Raw genomic sequence first — 17770 nt, 5'->3', positions numbered from 1 at the left:
CACACATAACACACAGAGACTCTCTCTCTCTCTTTCTCTCTCTCTCTAGGAGAGAACAGAGAGCAGATGTCCTAGGCACACCATTGTAGTTGAGTGAGAGACAATTTTGTGAATACAGCTCATCCCCACACAGAAAGAAAACTTCAATAAAAGCACTATAATCTCTGTGAGCTCCTAGCACTGGTAGGAACAATTCCACAAGAAAAGAATTGAGTAAATTTTTTTGGTATTGCATAATTATTATGATTACTGCCTTACCAAAGAAATCAAACTTGCAAATAGTCATTAAACTATCTGTTCTCTTTGCTTTGGTATTAAAAGAATCGTTCTCTACTTGAAGTCATTGAAATCTTTAATAATTTTATCTCTTGCTATTCTCTTTCTTTCTTTTTTTTTCTTCTCTTAGTTAGACAAACACTTTGTGAACAAACACTATGTTCAGGACCATGAAAATATAATGGATAACAAGTTAGAAACATAACTCCTTTCCTGTTGGAGCTCACAAGTGTAGGGTGGAATTCGAATAGATAATGAACAATTACCATATAACCTTAGGATAGTGTCAGGAAAACGTAGGTGATAGGTACACCAGGTGGAGCCTCTAACCCAGATATGGGTGTTAGGAAGGCTGCTTGGGAAAGCGATATTTCCTCAGAAACTATATATATATATATATATATATATATATACTCATACACAATGTATGAGTGAGAGAGTCTTATCCAGGCTAAGGAGGTAGGAGGTAAAGGAAGCATTAGGCCAGGTTACCCACAGAAAGAACAGCATGTGTGAGAGCCCAGGGGAGAGAGTGAACTTTCTAAGAACTAAAAGAAGATCAGCATGCCTGTGGGTAGTCAGGAGAGGAAGCTAGAGGGATGAGCAAGGGTCACTTCCATGCAGAGCGTGACAGCGTATTGAAGAGTTCAGCCATTATCCTAAGAGCAATGCACCATCATCTAGATGTTTTTAGCCAAGGATTTACACAGTCAGCAGGAACGGATCCGCGAAGGGGAGGGTCCCCAACAAAACTGGAGACAGGAAGCCTGTTAGGAAGGCTGTCGAGGTTATTCAGATGAAAGACGATAGGTTCAAAACGAGAGTAGATGGACAGAAATGAGAAGATCAGAAAATGCTTGGTAATCATACATAGTAGGTGAAGGAGAAAGAAGCCGTGGCAACCCCAAAGGTCATGATGCACTGATAGAAGAAGAAATAAAAAAATAAAAAAAATAAAATAAAAATAAAAAGAAGAAGAAGAAGAAGAAGAAGAAGAAGAAGAAGAAGAAGAAGAAGAAGAAGAAGAAGAAGAAGAAGAAGAAGAAAGAAAGAAAGAAGAAGGAGGAGGAGGAGGAGGAGGAGGAATCAAAAGGAGGAGCCAGGTGGGGTCTAGACTCTCGAAGTTAGAGGTGCCTCAGTTTCCTCCAGCTGGAAACACACAACATGTAATTGGGCACACAGCATGGAGGACAGGATAAATCTACACCTATCCATTTGAGGTCCAACATAAAGGTGTCAACTGAATCAGGGAAGTAGATGAGGTTACTCAGTGAATGTATGTCGAGTGGGAAGGGACTGAGAATAGAACTCTAAGGAAACCAAAGAATCTACAAATAGGCTAAAATAGGAGACCAATAATTAGGAGGGCATTTAGGACAGGAAGTGATAGTCTGTATTTAAACGTTATGTGCCTTCCTAAAAACCCATTTCCAAATTCACTTCTGTGTCAGTATAACCCAAACCTTCTCTGGTCCCTCTGTGTGATCTCTGGTTTTGCCCATTCCTGCCATTGAAGTGCATCTCAGCATACCTTCAATTGTACTGAAGGTTTTGGGGTGGAGGAGGTAGGAGCAGGGGAGAGACAGTCTTCACACAACACGGGAGTGTACATTCTCTAGAATCTTCCATCACAGATGAGCGTTCTTACTTTCTGTCTCCAACTACTATGTCTCTCTGACCTTGCCTTATTTTCCCTAATCATCTTTCTCTTCCTCCTTTCTTCAGTGTTTTATTTATTATTTTTTTTCTTCAGTGTTTTAATCATCTTTCTCTTCCTTCTTTCTTCAGTGTTTTTCCCTCTTTTTATGAGACACGGATGCCAGAGTAGAATTGAGCTTTACCCCTAGAGTGCTGACACAGGAGTTTTCTCACCAATGTTTTTTTCCCCCTGCAAAAGAACCCCAGTTTCGGTTGCTAACATGCCCATGGTTGTGGTTTTCTGCATGTAATCATGGGCATTCATTTTTAGGCTACCAAGTGCCAAGCTTTCTTCTAGGCACAGACAAGGGAGATTGAAAAGTATAAGTTGAAGTCCCCATTTGAAAGTGGCTTTCATTTTAATTGTGGACCACAAGATATCCAAGAAAGAGTCCAAGGGGCTGTGTAAGCCAGCGTGTGATTGAACGTTACAAACTCTGTGTGTATAAGTGCTACGGACCAGAAAGCCAGGTTGTGGTCCTAAAAAATGTCTACAACCAGATGCCCTCCCCTTTAGCAGTCTTTCTGTCCACTCTCATTCTGTAGGACAATCCATTAGGGATGCCGTGGGGATTTCACATTTCAAAGGGAAATAGTGTTGTTGTATATACTGCCATCATATGTTTGTGGGCTAACTTCCAGAACTATCCGCTGTGCTTTCTTGGCAGATTCCGGAGCCTTACCACTGCATTTTTCAGAGATGCCATGGGTTTCTTATTAATGTTTGACCTCACCAGTCAACAGAGCTTCTTAAATGTCAGAAACTGGATGAGTAAGTGGAACCAAGTCACTTGCATTGGCCATTTGAGGCTCCCAACAGCTCTATTTGCCTCTTTGCCTCCCAACACAAAACCAGATTGGGTTCCACAGATGAACCTTGGGAATTCACGACTTTAGCATTTCCTATGTCACCTTCAAAGTGATGCCCTGTATGCGGCTCACCAAAGGGGGCTTGGGATCATATCTTCCTTTGACACTCTTAGAACAGCCTGTGTAACTCTCACTTGATGAGAGAGCAAGCTCACCACAATCTCCCTGGAAGAAATGCATCAAATGAAAAGAAAGGGATCCATGAAAGCAACCCACATTGGCTACTAAAGCCATTCAGATGTCACCCATTATCAAATGACACAGGCAAAATTATACACTAACCTGCTTTATTTCAATGCCTTCCTTTAAAAAGGGCAACTTTCTTGGGATATTGCACGATCACCATTTTAATCATGATTAATGGAATTGCTGATACTTTCTAAAATCTAGGTGCTATATGATATTACTCTTTTATAAAAACTTTTCAATATAGGCACAGTGAGGGGATATAATATTTGACAATTTATTACTTGTAACTGAAGGAAATAAAATCAGAAAGTAACACCTATATATAGGTGCAATTGAAAGGCTATTAATTCCACTTATCCAGTTAAGTCTTAAAAGGACTTCTTATAACCATCTGAGCTATGACATCTAATCTGGAAAGGAGACAGAAAAGCAACAGCATTTTCTGAGAGGGTTCACTGGCACCTAAAAATGTATGCCCTTGCACACGGGTTAACTAATGCATGAACTAGCGGATGGGTTAATTTGGTGAGAAACTGCCCCAGAGCACACCAGCCACAGGAAGATAAGGCATAGCATGTCTTAGCTCACACTGAAATTTTGCATTTTTGGAAAAAAAAATGTTCAAAGGTAAGGAAGCCTTAAGTAGAAAAATCTATATAATTTTCACCTAACATTAAGTTAAAAGTAGCCTAATCAGGTATTGAAGATAGACTGATATGTGTCAGCATAGGAAAGTAGTATTTGAGTTTCCTTTTTCAAAAATTGGTGTAGCACTAAAGAGAATATTTCATTTGCATTTTTATTACAAATATGAATTTTGATCCTACCGTGGTATAAATGCAGTGCTATGGACTGGTGATAGGCTTGTCATTTCTAGATTTGTTGGAGCTGTCTATGGCCAGAGTGATATTTCTTCAAAAATTGGGTCATGTTGGGACACCTGGGTGGCTCAGTCAGTTGGATATCCAACTCTTGGTTTTGGCTCAGGTCATGATGTTGGAGCCGAGGGATCGAGCCCCACCTCGGGCTCCAAGCTCAGCAGGGAATCTGCTTGAGATTCTCTTTCTGTCTCCCTCTCTTCCTCCCTGCCATGCCATGCACCCCCTGCCCCCCACCATCGCTAAAATAAAGAATCTTTACAAAAAACATCGGATCATGTTATTTCCCTGGTCAAAGTCCTCCTGGGACCTCCCAACTCACGTGGGCTAAAATCCAGAGTCTTTCACTCAACTGCAAGGCCCTGGTGATCAGGCCTTAGATTCCTGGGTAATTTACTCTGATCCTGTCCCAGCTCACTGGCCTCCAGCCAAACACCTCTCCTGCTATTCCCGCGACAAAAGGCCCATTCCCTACTTTGTGGCTTTTGTACTTGCCAATTTTCTCTGCCTGATACCTCTTCTCCCGTGTATAGAGTGTGCCAATTCTCTCATCTCCTTAAAGGGTTTGTTCAAACTTTATTTATCTCTTGAAAGAAGCCTTCCCTGACCATGCATCTAAACTAGTACGCTTCATTACTTTCTATCTCCTCAGCACACTTTACATTTCCTTTTGTCACCACCACCACCTGACATTATGTTTTTCTTTGTTTACTTGTCCTTTGGACCCTCTGCCACTAGAATGTGAGCTCTATGAAAGTGCAGACTTCGTCTGCTTTGTTGCATTGCAATAGCCCAAAGCCAGGATTAGTGTCTAGCACAGAATAGATACTAAAAAAAAAAAAAAAAAAAAAAAAAAAAAAAAACAAAAAAAACCATGTATTTCTTATTATTATATATTATTTATAATTTACATATAACTGCTTTAAATGTGAGTTCAAAAATGCAGTTGCTGCAGCGGCGACAAATACCAACAAGTTCTGACTTCCTTCATTGCTTCTCCAACTGAGTGTTTATCCTAGGATTTGTCTCTATTTCCTTTTATTATTGTATTTCTTTCTCCAAATTTTGGTGGTATTATTAGATTCTGAGGAGATAAAGAGATAATAAGATTATCAGATTCTTTCAGGGAATGATTTGTTCATCCTTTTTCAAGGCAGATAAAATTCTTCCTTATTTAAAAAAAAGATCCAGAAGGATACTATTGGGATTTAAGATAATTAATTGGCATGTCTCATAACACTTTAATTTTTAACACCCAAATAATCACTGTTACAGGGTAAGCAAGCTTTGTCTTCCTCCTTGGCAAACTTGCACACAGCATGCCTTGAGATAGAAAGTAAAGTAATCCCCGTAACTTCAAAAACAAGAGTTGACAGATTTTGTACCATTTTCTTCCTTCTGTCCTTCCTTCCTTCCATCCCTCCCTCCTTCCTTCCCTCTCTCTTTCTTCTCTCTTTTGTGCAGTGTATCCTGGAGAAAAAGAAAAACAAGTCACCTGTCTTAAAATTGTTTCTACATGAATTTGTGGTGGTTCAGAAATGTTCTCTTCTGATAGATCATCACCTTGGACTTCAGGAGGTAGAAAAGTAGCCACCTCGGGGCACCTGGGTAGCTCAACCACTTAAGCATCTGACTCTTGATCTCAGCTCAGGTCTTGATCCCAGGATCATGAGTTCAAGCCCCACACTGGGCTCCATGCTGGGTCTGGGGCCTACTAAAAAAAAAAAAAAAATGTAGCAGCCTCTTGAAGGAACATACTTACACACTTAAAATTCCTGTTCTATTATCTCTACTTATATTTGAGGAACAAATAGTATGAAGCAGTATGTCCATCTTGGAGGACAGTTCCTCAGATGCAAGAGAGTTACAGATCGGTGATCATATAGGTGCTTCATAGCAGTTATTATTAATACTCATAATCTGCAATTTTTGAGGCATTATCTTCACTCATTTTACAGATTGAAGAAGGTATAGTTGAGAACAATTAAGGAACTTGGCTAATATGATATAACTAGTAAGCAGGCAAACTGGAGGTGAACAATTAGATTAGGAATTTGAAGTATGAAAAAAAAAGGAATTCAAAGTATGAGCAGTCATTTGACATCACTTGTTTATAACTAATGTGCTGGGTCCATCTGCTTTCTTCCTAAGGCCAACTGCAAGCAAACGCTTATTGTGAAAATCCAGATATAGTATTAATTGGCAACAAGGCAGACCTGCCGGACCAGAGGGAAGTCAATGAAAGGCAAGCCCGGGACCTCGCTGACAAATACGGGTAAGTCATTTACTCGGAGATGTCATCTGCCCTTGCACACTGCGGCTTAGTAGTGGAACAGGGACTTGAGGTTGATACTGGGAAGGATTCCCTTGAGTCAATAATGGCACAAGAATGAAAAAGATCTTTCAGGGGAATGTATGTGATCTTTTAAATCGATTCCTTAATAGTAGTAGTGGCTAACAATGGCTGAATCCTTACTACTATGTGCCAACAACTCCCTCTAGACTTTAACTCTTTAACTACTCATAACCAAACATAGGAGATCTAGAATCATCCCATCTTATATATTAAGAATTGAGGCATAGAAAAATTAAGTAACTGATGGAAGGCCAGGTAGCTAGTAAGTAGCAGAGCTTGAATTCAACCCAGGCAGTCTGAGATCAGAGCTCGTGACCTTCAACACTATCGTCCACTGCCTTTCCGCTAATAGCTGCAAAACTCTAAGAAATAACACCTGACAAGGACATAATATTGCAATCCTCATCCTTGCTGAGCTTAAGTGGCAGATCAAAAATAATTTTAAATATCCCCCTACGAAGATAAGTTGACTTCCAACACAGACTTTAAATTTAAAGCAGTTGCCTCATTCCTGCCAATTTTTTACTGAAGAATTTTCCTTGAGAGCTTTAAAAATGTGTATGTCTTCTTGAAACTTTTGATTCCATATAAATATAGACGGTTTATTGACATGCATATCCTCTTCAGTGCCTGCTTAATTTCTAAGTCAAATTACCAGATAATTAACAGGGAAGTGCTATTTTAATAGTAAATATTTATCACTAGTCTAGTTATTTCTACCTTCTTAAATTTCTTGTGAAACAGTGATAATACCTTAGCTTCAAATTCCTAAGTACCTCCTGTATCCGTTTCCTTGTCCGATATACCCACATGAGAAAGCAGCCTGCCATTTTTTACTCACTGAGAAGAAACAAGGATACTTTCCAACTCAGTGGGCAAAATAGTGATTATTTCGCGATCTCTATGCCAGCCATGTTTGTGCCTATTACTCATTTGTACATCTTGTTGTATCTTTTCTGATTTCTTCCTCTCAAAAATATGTATCACTTCTTCGATGCAAGTATACCATATTTTGAAACAAGTGCCGCGACTGGCCAGAATGTGGAGAAAGCGGTGGAAACCCTTCTGGACTTAATAATGAAGCGAATGGAACAGTGTGTAGAGAAGACACAAGTTCCCGACACTGTCAATGGTGGAGACTCTGGAAAGCTAGATGGGGAAAAACCAGCAGAGAAGAAATGTGGCTGTTAGACTCTACCTAGGAACTGATCATCAAAACCCCCACCCAAATATTACTTCCAAAAAACAGTGACAAACCACAAAATCGTTGTTGAGTAGACCATGCATAATGGCATGTCTTTTCTTTTCTGCCAGAAAAAATCTATTTTACGAAACCAGAATAGTCAACAGTGTTCCAAAGAATTGACCAGTTGTCTCTGAGGCACCCTCCAAACAAGATCAAAGATTTTCTAATGTGATCTCACTGTCACGGATGCTCAGTTTGCTTTTTCTTAAAAAGAAAATGAATATGTAAGAAAGTATTCAAGATGATATCAATAAGTTTTAAATCAGAAAAAAAAATTGCCATGTCATATGGGGGAAAGGGATAGGCCACTAAAGGAAGAATATAGAATGGCGGGTTTTTTTGTTTGTTTTTTAAAGATTGGATTTACTTCTTATATAAAATTTGGTTTATACTTTTAGTTTTGCATTGGGGGAATATATTAGCTAAAAATGGGTATACAATGAAGAAGTCTAAAAGGATCATTAATAATGACTACTATATATACCCAATAAGCTGTCTTAAGGTGACTCAAGTACTGGTAAGGTTATACGATTGTGAATCAGATTTTTGTTAAAATGTGGGAGCCTGGATATTAATGTCGTTTTTATACTCTTAATAAATGGCAGATAGACAAGAACAGGACTGTGGACGACAGAGTACAAGAGAAATGCCCTGGGAGAAAAATGAAAGTATGAAAACATGGCATTTGGACAAATGAAATTAAATGTGTCTGTTACAGATGTCTGGAAGAATCATTTAGCCAAATTTCACTCAAGCCAATTAGAAGTTGACATTATCAGTTGGGATTAAGAATCTCCAGAGGTTTCCCCTTCCAAACAAAATTTTGGAATTCGATTGAGTGTTCAGTTTCATCTGAACATCTCATTTTTCTTGGTAAAGGGTCACGAGGAGAAATTAAAGTTGTCATTTATTAAATATGTCTTGAAAAATGCAGTCAAGAAAAATTATTTAGCTTTAATTGTTTTTAGATAAACTATGTTGGTGATATGAAAACAAAAGTGACTAATAACTGTGGGTTTCTTTTTAATTTACAAAAGCATTGGAAACTCTAAATCACATTTCTACTCTCCATGCCCACCCCTGACTTTGAATCAATTATAAAAATACAGGTGTGTTGCTTTGTAGATCAACAACTTTAGGATGATGGATTGATTTTATGGTCACTCTGAGTTTTCAGGTCATTTGTCACATAAAAATTGATGATGCCTCATGCCATATTACAATATATTTCATATTTGTTTTCATTTCTGCCTATGGAAAAATAACCACGTTTGGTTAAAGAGTAAGGCAGGATTGGAGCTGTGTCTTTTCTCTCTAAAAATTTGGTTAATCACTTTATTTTTTCACATAAAACAGCCTTTTCTTTTAAAAATCATTGCAAAAGGATTTTCCATTGGCCTATTCTTATTGTGCCTAAACTGGTATGGCATTGCCTTTTTATTTTTGTTTTTGATAAGCATAAGCAACTTCTATTAAACTATTATTTAAATATTTCAATCAGTTTTATCAGTAACAAAGGCATCACACTCCAGATTTTCTCTTTTTATCATGAGTATATAATTTCAAAAGGATGGTCTTCTTCCTATAAAATTTTGTCAGTTAAACTTCATTTTTTCCACACTCTGTGCATATTTTTTAAGTGATAAACATTAGAAACCCTAAATCACAGTCCTGCCATTCCCCCCTTGAACCTCTCTCTACAGTCGACATCTGGTATGAAATCCATTTTAGGAACACAGATCCGAGGGATTGTCTAAAATATCTTGCAAAATTCTCAGTGTGAACTCCTCAGTCCCTCTTATTTCTACAGCATAATGCCAGCTTCTAAGATCCATCATGCTTGGGTATTACCTCCAGTGGTGTTTTTCTCTACGATGTGATTCATGACCTCAGTGCCTGAGCCATGACAATAGAAATCTACTAGCTGATGTCCAGCATGTTTTGACTGAAAGAAAAGTGAACAGAAACAATATAATCATTGCGATGGCAAAATTTGGTAAATGTCTATGGTCATTTTATTGACTCTTCCTTGGATCAGGTTATGATGCCCCTGGCATTTCCCTAATAGGGAGTGTTTAGCCTTTATGAAATCCTAAAGGTATTCTATTTTGGGTTTGTTTTTCAGTTTCTACTCTTTTTCCAGTTATATGATTGACTTACTTTTGCCAAGGTTCTGTCATTGCCAGTTACTTGACGAACATTTATTCAGGGTCTATTTTAAGATCATTATTTGATAGCTGTAGCATGAAGCAGAGGGTGACGATGCCTATAATTATAGAACTCTGCCTATAAAAATAACAATTATTGGGCAACAGTCTCAAGAGGAATGAAATTTAAAGAAGACAAGAAAATTAATTTAAAATAGCATTCTACTTATAAATAAGTACTTGACCTAAGAAAGATATTTTTTTCTTTTCAAGTTTGACATCTAATCCCAAATTCTGTGTCACCATTGCTGCAAATGCCTTCACTTATTATTACAGAATTAATTATTATGTGTATTTCATTTTACAATTTCGAATTGATTTGGGACCATGAAGTATACAGGCTGCTTCAAAGAACTGCATACCTCCTTTAACAAAACAGCATGTATTTTTAGCCAAGATGTATCCTGTTACTTGTTATCTCCCAAACGCTTTGGTAAACCATACTGTATTTGGGGGAAATATTTAAAATGTACATGAAATTCCTTTCTGATATAGAAATCATTTCTGGAGTGCTTACACTAGTTTGATGTTTACATTGCTCTAACACAGTGCCTCAAATACCTCTATGACCAAATTTGTCTCCAACCATATAGCTCATTTCCTATTATATCATATCTGAGAAAGGCCTCACAGAGACACCAATGCAGCTAAAGGTATTCTAATATCTTCAGCAAAGGGTTCAGGATGTTATTAGCATCTGCAGATTATTACCACCATCTTCTGGTCTCCTAAACTGCTCATGGAATGAGAGTGGGCATTGCCTGAGACTCAACTGTGAGTAGGTACAAAGTTACCTTTTAATACAAAAAAAAAAAAAAATCCTTTGAAAAACATATCAAAAATAGCTGAGAAAGCACTTTTTTTTTTTTTGGTATGACAAGGGTCACCAGTCATGAATTGGCAAAGAGAAATGCTGCATGCTAGGAATCGAGCTCGTGGGTCTCTGCATAAGTTTTAGAATCACAAGTCACCACTCTAGTTGATTTTCTCTCATTTCCACAGAACCAGCTATACATTGCAAAAAACTCAAAACCAGCATTTTCTAAAGTAAATATTTCATCTGTTGTTTTTAACCAGATGGGCCATTCTGTGTATCAGTGGGTGTCTTTGTTTTGCTTCCAGCCTAAGTTATTCTCTGCCAGCCTGTCAAGGTAAAATGAATTGGGCGAGAGTTTTAATCAGACCTTTTCCGTCTCCAATGTAAAAGAGAGAAGCTTGACCATCGAGAAGTACAGGACCACATTAAAACTTATTTAATAACAGCCAAAACATTCTATAAACTGTAAGTTGAATCAACTGGAAACCAACAAATTTGATGAAGCTCATATATCAGCTAGAGGGAGAGGCCGTATGTGTAACAGTGAACAACTAGGTATAGTGGAAATCCAGTACCTGTGTGTATGACACAAAATTATTCACCATTCTGTATCTCTCTTCACTTTAAAAAAGGGTACATATGCTTTCCTCAGTATGTATCACAGTATAAAACATTGAGGAAAGATTCTCATCCATACAGAGTCTTGGAGTTATGAGCTCAAACTCAGATTATAAAGAGATAATATTGAAGTTTCTGGTTTTCTAAGATACTTAACTCTTTAAAAGAGAGATCTGAAAGCTGGTATCAGCCAAAGAGATGGAAAAGTTGTCTTTCACCCAATACCACCAAGTTTTAAAACATTAAAAGACAGCTAATATATGTAAATATTTTAGGAAAAGCTTTATTATCTTTAAAGATGTCCAGATACTGTCTATATTTGAAAAAATTGTCTGAGAATTCACCAAAACTGTATTTTCTTCTTGATCTTTGATCAATATGATATAAACTTATTTCTGGGGGAGTGCTAAGCTCTTAAACATGGAAGGTAGAAGTTGAATCTTAGATGAGTGTTATTGCAATGCTTTATAAACCTGTGAAGATATCTGTCTCATAAAGAAGGACTGACAAAAATCATTGTTAGAAATCTAGGGAATTTTAGGAATTTATTGTCTTAGAATTCCTGGGTGGAGACCCAACAATGGTGACATTGTTGAGGAAGAACTATAAAGAAAGGTTAGAGTTCAATGTCTGAATAGCATTCTTAAATATTGCAGAACACAGAGAAGGCCATATACATGGAGGCTGATTTTTAGGTAGAAAACGAAAAAAGAGAATTAGTAACAAGAAGAGCTTTTTAACATGAAGATCCAAGGCAAGTATTTATATCCATCATTTTTATCTATCAAGTAGAAGTTTATGCCCTTAGAACTAAGCTAATAATAATAATAATAATAATAATAATAATAATAATAAACATTTAAACACCCAATATTTCATTAGTGGCATCAAAATGTGGGAAACTTTGAAACATTTTGTTGGCTCTATCTGAATTTAATTTTCTCATACATTGCACTTTGACTAATTATTCGAGGAGTGGAATCACAAAGATGCTTCTCCACAGAGCTCCTTTTACCAACAGTGTATGGTTATTTTTGAGCTTCATACACAGAGAGCAAAGGCATTAGCAGTGGAATCGTGAGGTTATTTCAAAGAGTGTCAGCTTTTGAAGAAAAAAAAAATGTACCAAGGAATCATCTTTGGATTGACTCATTTGAATTTGTTTCCCAGTTCCTTTTCTTTCCAACAGATTGTGGAAATCATGGCTAATACCCCTCAGCTGACTTAGTCCTAAGCATCATTAGCAAATTTTGTAAAAGCAGACATGTCTGTCCTTAACTGAATGGATCCCTTATTTAATCAATGGGTCTTAGCCTGATGTCTGCTGAAACATCAAAATAGTGTCTGTGCCTAGCAAAGTAATAACATATTCTTATACTTACTCTTTTCTTGTCCAGGTTACTTTTTCAAAAATGCTCTTTGAGAGGAAGCTTAGTATTATAGAAAGGAAAGTGAGCAGAAAGAAAAATTTGGGGACCCCGAGTATGTCATTAAATATCTTAGTGGCTTCTCCTCCTATGGAGTTTATTAAACCCTGTGTGCCTCGTAGGGTTCGTGTCAAGCTCAAAAGAGAATCTATCTAAGAAATTGGTTTGTAAATTATTTTCCATTTCATAAACGGGCACTATTATCACAGGCTAAGAATAATAAAAAAATTACAGTAATAATTTAAACCACTTGTGAGAAGAAGTGTCATAGCAGGGGCAAAACACTAATTGTAGTCGTGGGTACTGGAAGCTATCGGTGGTTAGCAACTTGAGGTCATTGTGTGTGATTGAAAAAGTTTAATATAGCTCAAGTTATTGAGAAAATAAGAGTTCTATTTCATTTTGTATGTCATCTTGTATTTCTTCCAAGGAGTCCAATTACATTCTAGATAGTATATTACAACTTGGTCAAATCGTCCTTGTACAAATAGGGCTTTTGTGTCCATAGCCTTGTAAAAGATACCGACTGCATCTGAAAATATCTAAGAGATATGTTACCTTGCTTAATGTGTTACAAATAGACAATGTTCTAACCTAACACTGAAGTGCTTCACTGTATTCGACAGTCTACCTTTAAGTGATACTATTCTCATTTTTAGGCTAAGCACTTTTGGTTGTTTTGTCTGTCATCTACACAGATCTCTGTTTTGTCTAGTGCTATGAATGTAAATTAAAACCTTAAACATGGAGTTTTTATTCTCTGTGCCCCTAAGTAGACTGTGGTGCCTGACAAACACTGTTAGATCATTATTTTGTTGTACCAAAGCTCTAGTGGCTTCAGAAATCATAGCATCCAATGATTTTGTGGTGTCTGGGTTTGAATACCATGGTGGAGAAACTGTATTCAGTGATTGTTCCTGCACATTTTTCAATAATAAAAATGCATTTTTATCAGTTATTTTGTGTACTCAAAGCAAACTTATTTCTGTGCTGAAGTTGCATGTGTGGTGCATGGAGAACATTAAATCAGAATCAACATGGAACTTGTTTCAGATTTAAAATGGTATCCATCAGGGCAGCCCGGGTAGCTCAGCGGTTTAGCGCCGCCTTCGGCCCAGGGCGTGATCCTGGGGGTCCTGGGATCAAGCCCCACATCAGGCTCCCTGCATGGAGCCTCCTTCTCCCTCTGCCTGTGTCTCTGCCTCTCTCTCTCTCTCTCTCTCTGTGTGTCTCTCATGAATAAATAAAATCTTTAAAAAATAAAAATAAAAAAATAAAATGGTATCCATTAGAAACTGGGAAATAAGAAGTAACTTGAATTTAGCCAAGTGATTTTTATCCACCTCTCTAAAAATTACATTTACTATTTGTTTAAAGCCTGGGCTTTCAAGGAAAATGTCCTAATAATTTTGAAGGATAGATGTATAAAATTAGCTGTTAACCTGTTAAAGTAAGCACCTCAATATATTAACCTCTTTCTTCCCCATAATAAGATGCTGGGGCAGGTGGTGGCAACCTCCTTAGTCCCAGACTGGTGAAAGGACTGATGTTCGAGGCTGATTCAAGACCATGACCATACAGTTTCCTTTTAAATGTTCATTTGCAAAGGCTGCCTTGTTCCCAGAGCTGCTCTCATTCCATATGTTACTTAGATAGTCTTTGCCAAGATAATGATGAGTTTTTAATTTAAAGATAAACAACTCTCCCACTGCAAGCAAATAAATCCTTGGCACCATGCTCTCAACTTGACTCCCTGGTAGCTGTAATGCTGTTTCACATAGGCAGTGTCTTTTGCCCTTTGGTTTCTTAAGTAATTTATAACAAGTCATTAGAGACTTGCTTTTCCTAATGGCTTTAGAGGATTTTTAAATAGTCACAGCATGCCCCATATTGATGGGGAGAAAAAAAGACCATCTTTACATTCACTATCTTTAATGAGGAAAAGAGAAATCTTTTAAAAACTGTATGTAAGGTATTTGGTTTATCCGCTGCCCTCTCTACCAAGAACAATTCCATTTCAATATAACTAAATCTGGGGTGCCTGGGTGGCTGAGTCGGTTAAGAGTCCGACTCTGGGTTTTGGCTCACATCATGATCAGGGTTCTAGGACGGAGCCCCATATCAGGTTCTGTGCTCAGAGAGGAGTCTGCTTCTCCTTTTCCTCTCCCTCTGCCCACCCCTACCCCTGCTTTCTAATAAATAAACAAACAAATCTTTAAAAAAAGTAAATTCTAATTCTAAGAATGTGAGCATTGCTCCTCTGTTAGAAACTCATTTAGAAAAAAAAAAAAAACTCATTTAGGTGACATTATGCTTTAAAAGCCAACACACAAATTATAATTTGACAAAGGTTATATTATAGGTATTAGAAATGTTTCAGGATAATAATCAGATTTTTGAAATAATCAAAGCTTTAAACCATTTTTGTAGGTCTCTGAGAAAGTGACTCTTCTTTACCAAAAAGATTTAAATTAAAAAAAAAAAAAAAACAGCAGCGAGGTTAATAGTAGACAACTTCAGACTGTTTGCTTGATTCTCCAGAGAATTTTATATCATGACTCATTCACCGATGAAAAAAATGAAGCAGAAGGAGTGATTTGGAGTCGTGCTGGTAAACTATTGGATTATGAATACATGCTGCCTGGCTTCGTGGACCCTCTTCTCCTTCCCTGACTCCCAAGAGCAGCTCGGCATGCGTCCTCTAGGCAAAGGGCGTAAAGTCAAAATAAGACCACTCAGCTGAACCTTTCAAGAGTAGTTTTCCCTTGACTGAGCCTTCTGGAAACATGGGTTTTCTCAGCATATTAGGAAAACATAGACAAAAATCGAGATACAGATTCCTAAAACTCATCAGCTCTCCACTGCTCAGAATTCAAAGAACTGGGAGGATAATTCATTGTTCAAATAAAAGGAATGACTTCTACAAAGAACACATGAAAGACTATGTTGCATGGAAGATGACTTAGACGAGGGTGGGACTTCTTCACGGGCCAAGTCCAGCTGCACTGACATCCTAGCTCTTCCAGGACACACCTGGTCTGTCTGTCCTCCGGAGCCTGTGCACCTGCGCTTGCCTCTTCCTGGACCCTTCCTCCGCCAAATGACAACACCCTTCCTCCTGTCACTTTCCTAGCCTTCCTCCTGTCTTTGTTTAAATGGTATCTTTAAAGAGAGAGGTCTTTTTTTTTTTTTTTTTTGAAGATTTTATTTATTCATGAGAAACACAGGGAGAAGCAGAGACACAGGCAGAGGGAGAAGCAGGCTCCCTGCAGGGACCCGGATGTGGGACTCCATCCCCTGGTCCCAGGATCAACCCTGGGCAGAAGGCAGATGCTCAACCACTGAGCCCCCCAGGCATCCCAAAGAGAGAGATCTTATTTAAGATTACTCTCCTAGTTAATTTAACAATCCATTGTTACCACATTTAAAATTATCAACCTGTTTAAAATTGGAACCACAACCGTCAATCCCGGTAACTCCTGATACCTGTGTTCTGCTTTATTTTTCTTCACAGTCTTGGGACATCTCTGACTTTATTATGTTTTTTTTTCTTTTTTCTTTTTTTTTTTTTTTTTTGTCACTAGAATATATTTACATGATGGTAGAGATCTTTCCTTTTTCTTTCTTCCCCGGCACATGCACGCCCTCTTCTTTCTCCACTGTCAGAGCCCTGGCATCTAGAACAGTGCCTGGCACATAGAAGGCATTCAATAAATACTTGTTGAAAGAAAAAAATGAATGAATCCTTTGTGACAACCCGATTGGGTTGCTAGAATAATAACAGTGTTAACTTATATTTTTTTTACTACTTTATTGAAGTAAATTTTAAATTCTACAAGGTATTGATTTCTGTCATGGAACACATCCATGGAAACATCACCATTCTCAACACACCGCCCATTTCTACTCCCTCCCTATGTGTCTCTGTGCTCCTGTGCACTCTCTCCCTCTTCTCCTGTCCCCGGGTCAATACTGATATGCTCTCTGTTGCTGTGGAATCACATAGCATGTCATCTTTTTTTCCCTCTAGATTCTTTCACTAAATTTAATGATTTGAAGTTTATCCATTGTTGTATATATTTGTTTGTGCTTCTTGTTTCTTCTTATTGTTGAGTTATATTCTAAAGTATGGATGTACCACATTTGTTTACCTGTTCACCTTTTAATGGACATCTGTTGTGTTCTTAGGTTTTGGCTATTACAAACAAAGGTGCCAGGAAAATTCAGATACACAGAAGCTGTTGTTTCCTGGGGTGAAAAAAAAAAGTAAAGAAAGGAGTGGCTAGGTCATATGGCAGGTGTATATTTAACTTTTAAAAAAACACCTGTCTCTCAAACTGCTTGTACCATTTTTGCATTTCCACCATTATCATATAATCTCATTGCTCCACATCCTCATTAAGGCCCATCTTTTTATTTTAGATATTCTAGTGGTGTGTTTGGCATTTATTTCTTAGTGGTTTTCATTCGCATTGCCCTGATAACTAATGGATTAAACATCTTTTCATGTGTGTGTTTGTAATTTGTCTTACTTGTTTTATGAAGTGACTCTCCAAACGTTTTTGCCAGTATTTTTTACTCTTTTTTCTTCATTATATTTTAAGGGTTCTTTATATATTCTGAATACGAATCCTATACATGTATTTTCACCCATCCTATAGGTTGGTTTTTAATATTGATGGTTTTTAAAATTTGTTTAGTGGCGTCTTTAGTTCTAGTAGCTGTTTGGTAGAGTCATTAACGTTTTCTACATTAACAATTATATGAACAATAGACAGTTTTACTTTTCCTTTCCAATCTGTATGCCTTTTCTTCCTTTTTCTTTTTCTTGACATATTCCAATGGCTAGGACCAGTACAATGTTTAAGAAAAGTGGTGAGAGCAATTATCTTAACATTAGCCTTTCATCACTAGTTATAGTGACTGAAGGCTTTTTGGTAAATGCTCTTTAGCAGAATGATAAAGTTTCTTATTCCCAGATTGCTCAGTTTTTATCATGAATTTTGTCACTTTCCTTCACTTATTAAAATAATTATATAATTTTTCTTCTTTATTATGTGTAGATGGCTAATTACATTGATTGATTTCTAAATGATGACCCTTCCAACTTTCTGTAGTTCTAGTTCGATTTTTAAACCCTTATAGATATATATTTAAATAATAACAAAACAAATACGATTATTTAAAT

At 37.3% G+C, this 17770-nt stretch overlaps 1 protein-coding gene and 1 long non-coding RNA gene across 6 annotated transcripts in view; one reads left to right on the top strand and one right to left on the bottom strand.

Annotated features, from left to right (window-relative positions):
• Positions 1-13540, top strand: part of RAB27B (RAB27B, member RAS oncogene family) — a 137176-nt gene extending 123636 nt beyond the window's left edge. For all 5 annotated transcript variants that reach the window (XM_072822823.1, XM_072822826.1, XM_072822822.1 and 2 more), the window contains 3 exons: positions 2643-2746; positions 6063-6186; positions 7269-13540. In XM_072822823.1, the coding sequence (XP_072678924.1) occupies positions 2643-2746; positions 6063-6186; positions 7269-7458 (418 nt within the window). In that variant the 3' untranslated portion in view covers positions 7459-13540. The remainder of the gene's footprint in view (positions 1-2642; positions 2747-6062; positions 6187-7268) is intronic.
• Positions 4791-5689, bottom strand: LOC140631419 (uncharacterized). The gene is made up of 2 exons (XR_012029000.1): positions 5407-5689; positions 4791-4995 (listed from the first exon to the last, which is right to left on the bottom strand). It is a non-coding gene; the product is annotated as an uncharacterized lncRNA (long non-coding RNA).
• Positions 13541-17770: the final 4230 nt, after the last annotated feature.

This window comes from Canis lupus, chromosome 1 (genome assembly GCF_048164855.1).
Source record: "Canis lupus baileyi chromosome 1, mCanLup2.hap1, whole genome shotgun sequence".
In the NCBI taxonomy this organism is placed as follows: Eukaryota; Metazoa; Chordata; class Mammalia; order Carnivora; family Canidae; genus Canis; species Canis lupus.
Note: the sequence above shows the minus strand (reverse complement) of the source record. Positions and strands in the feature narration are given on the sequence as shown.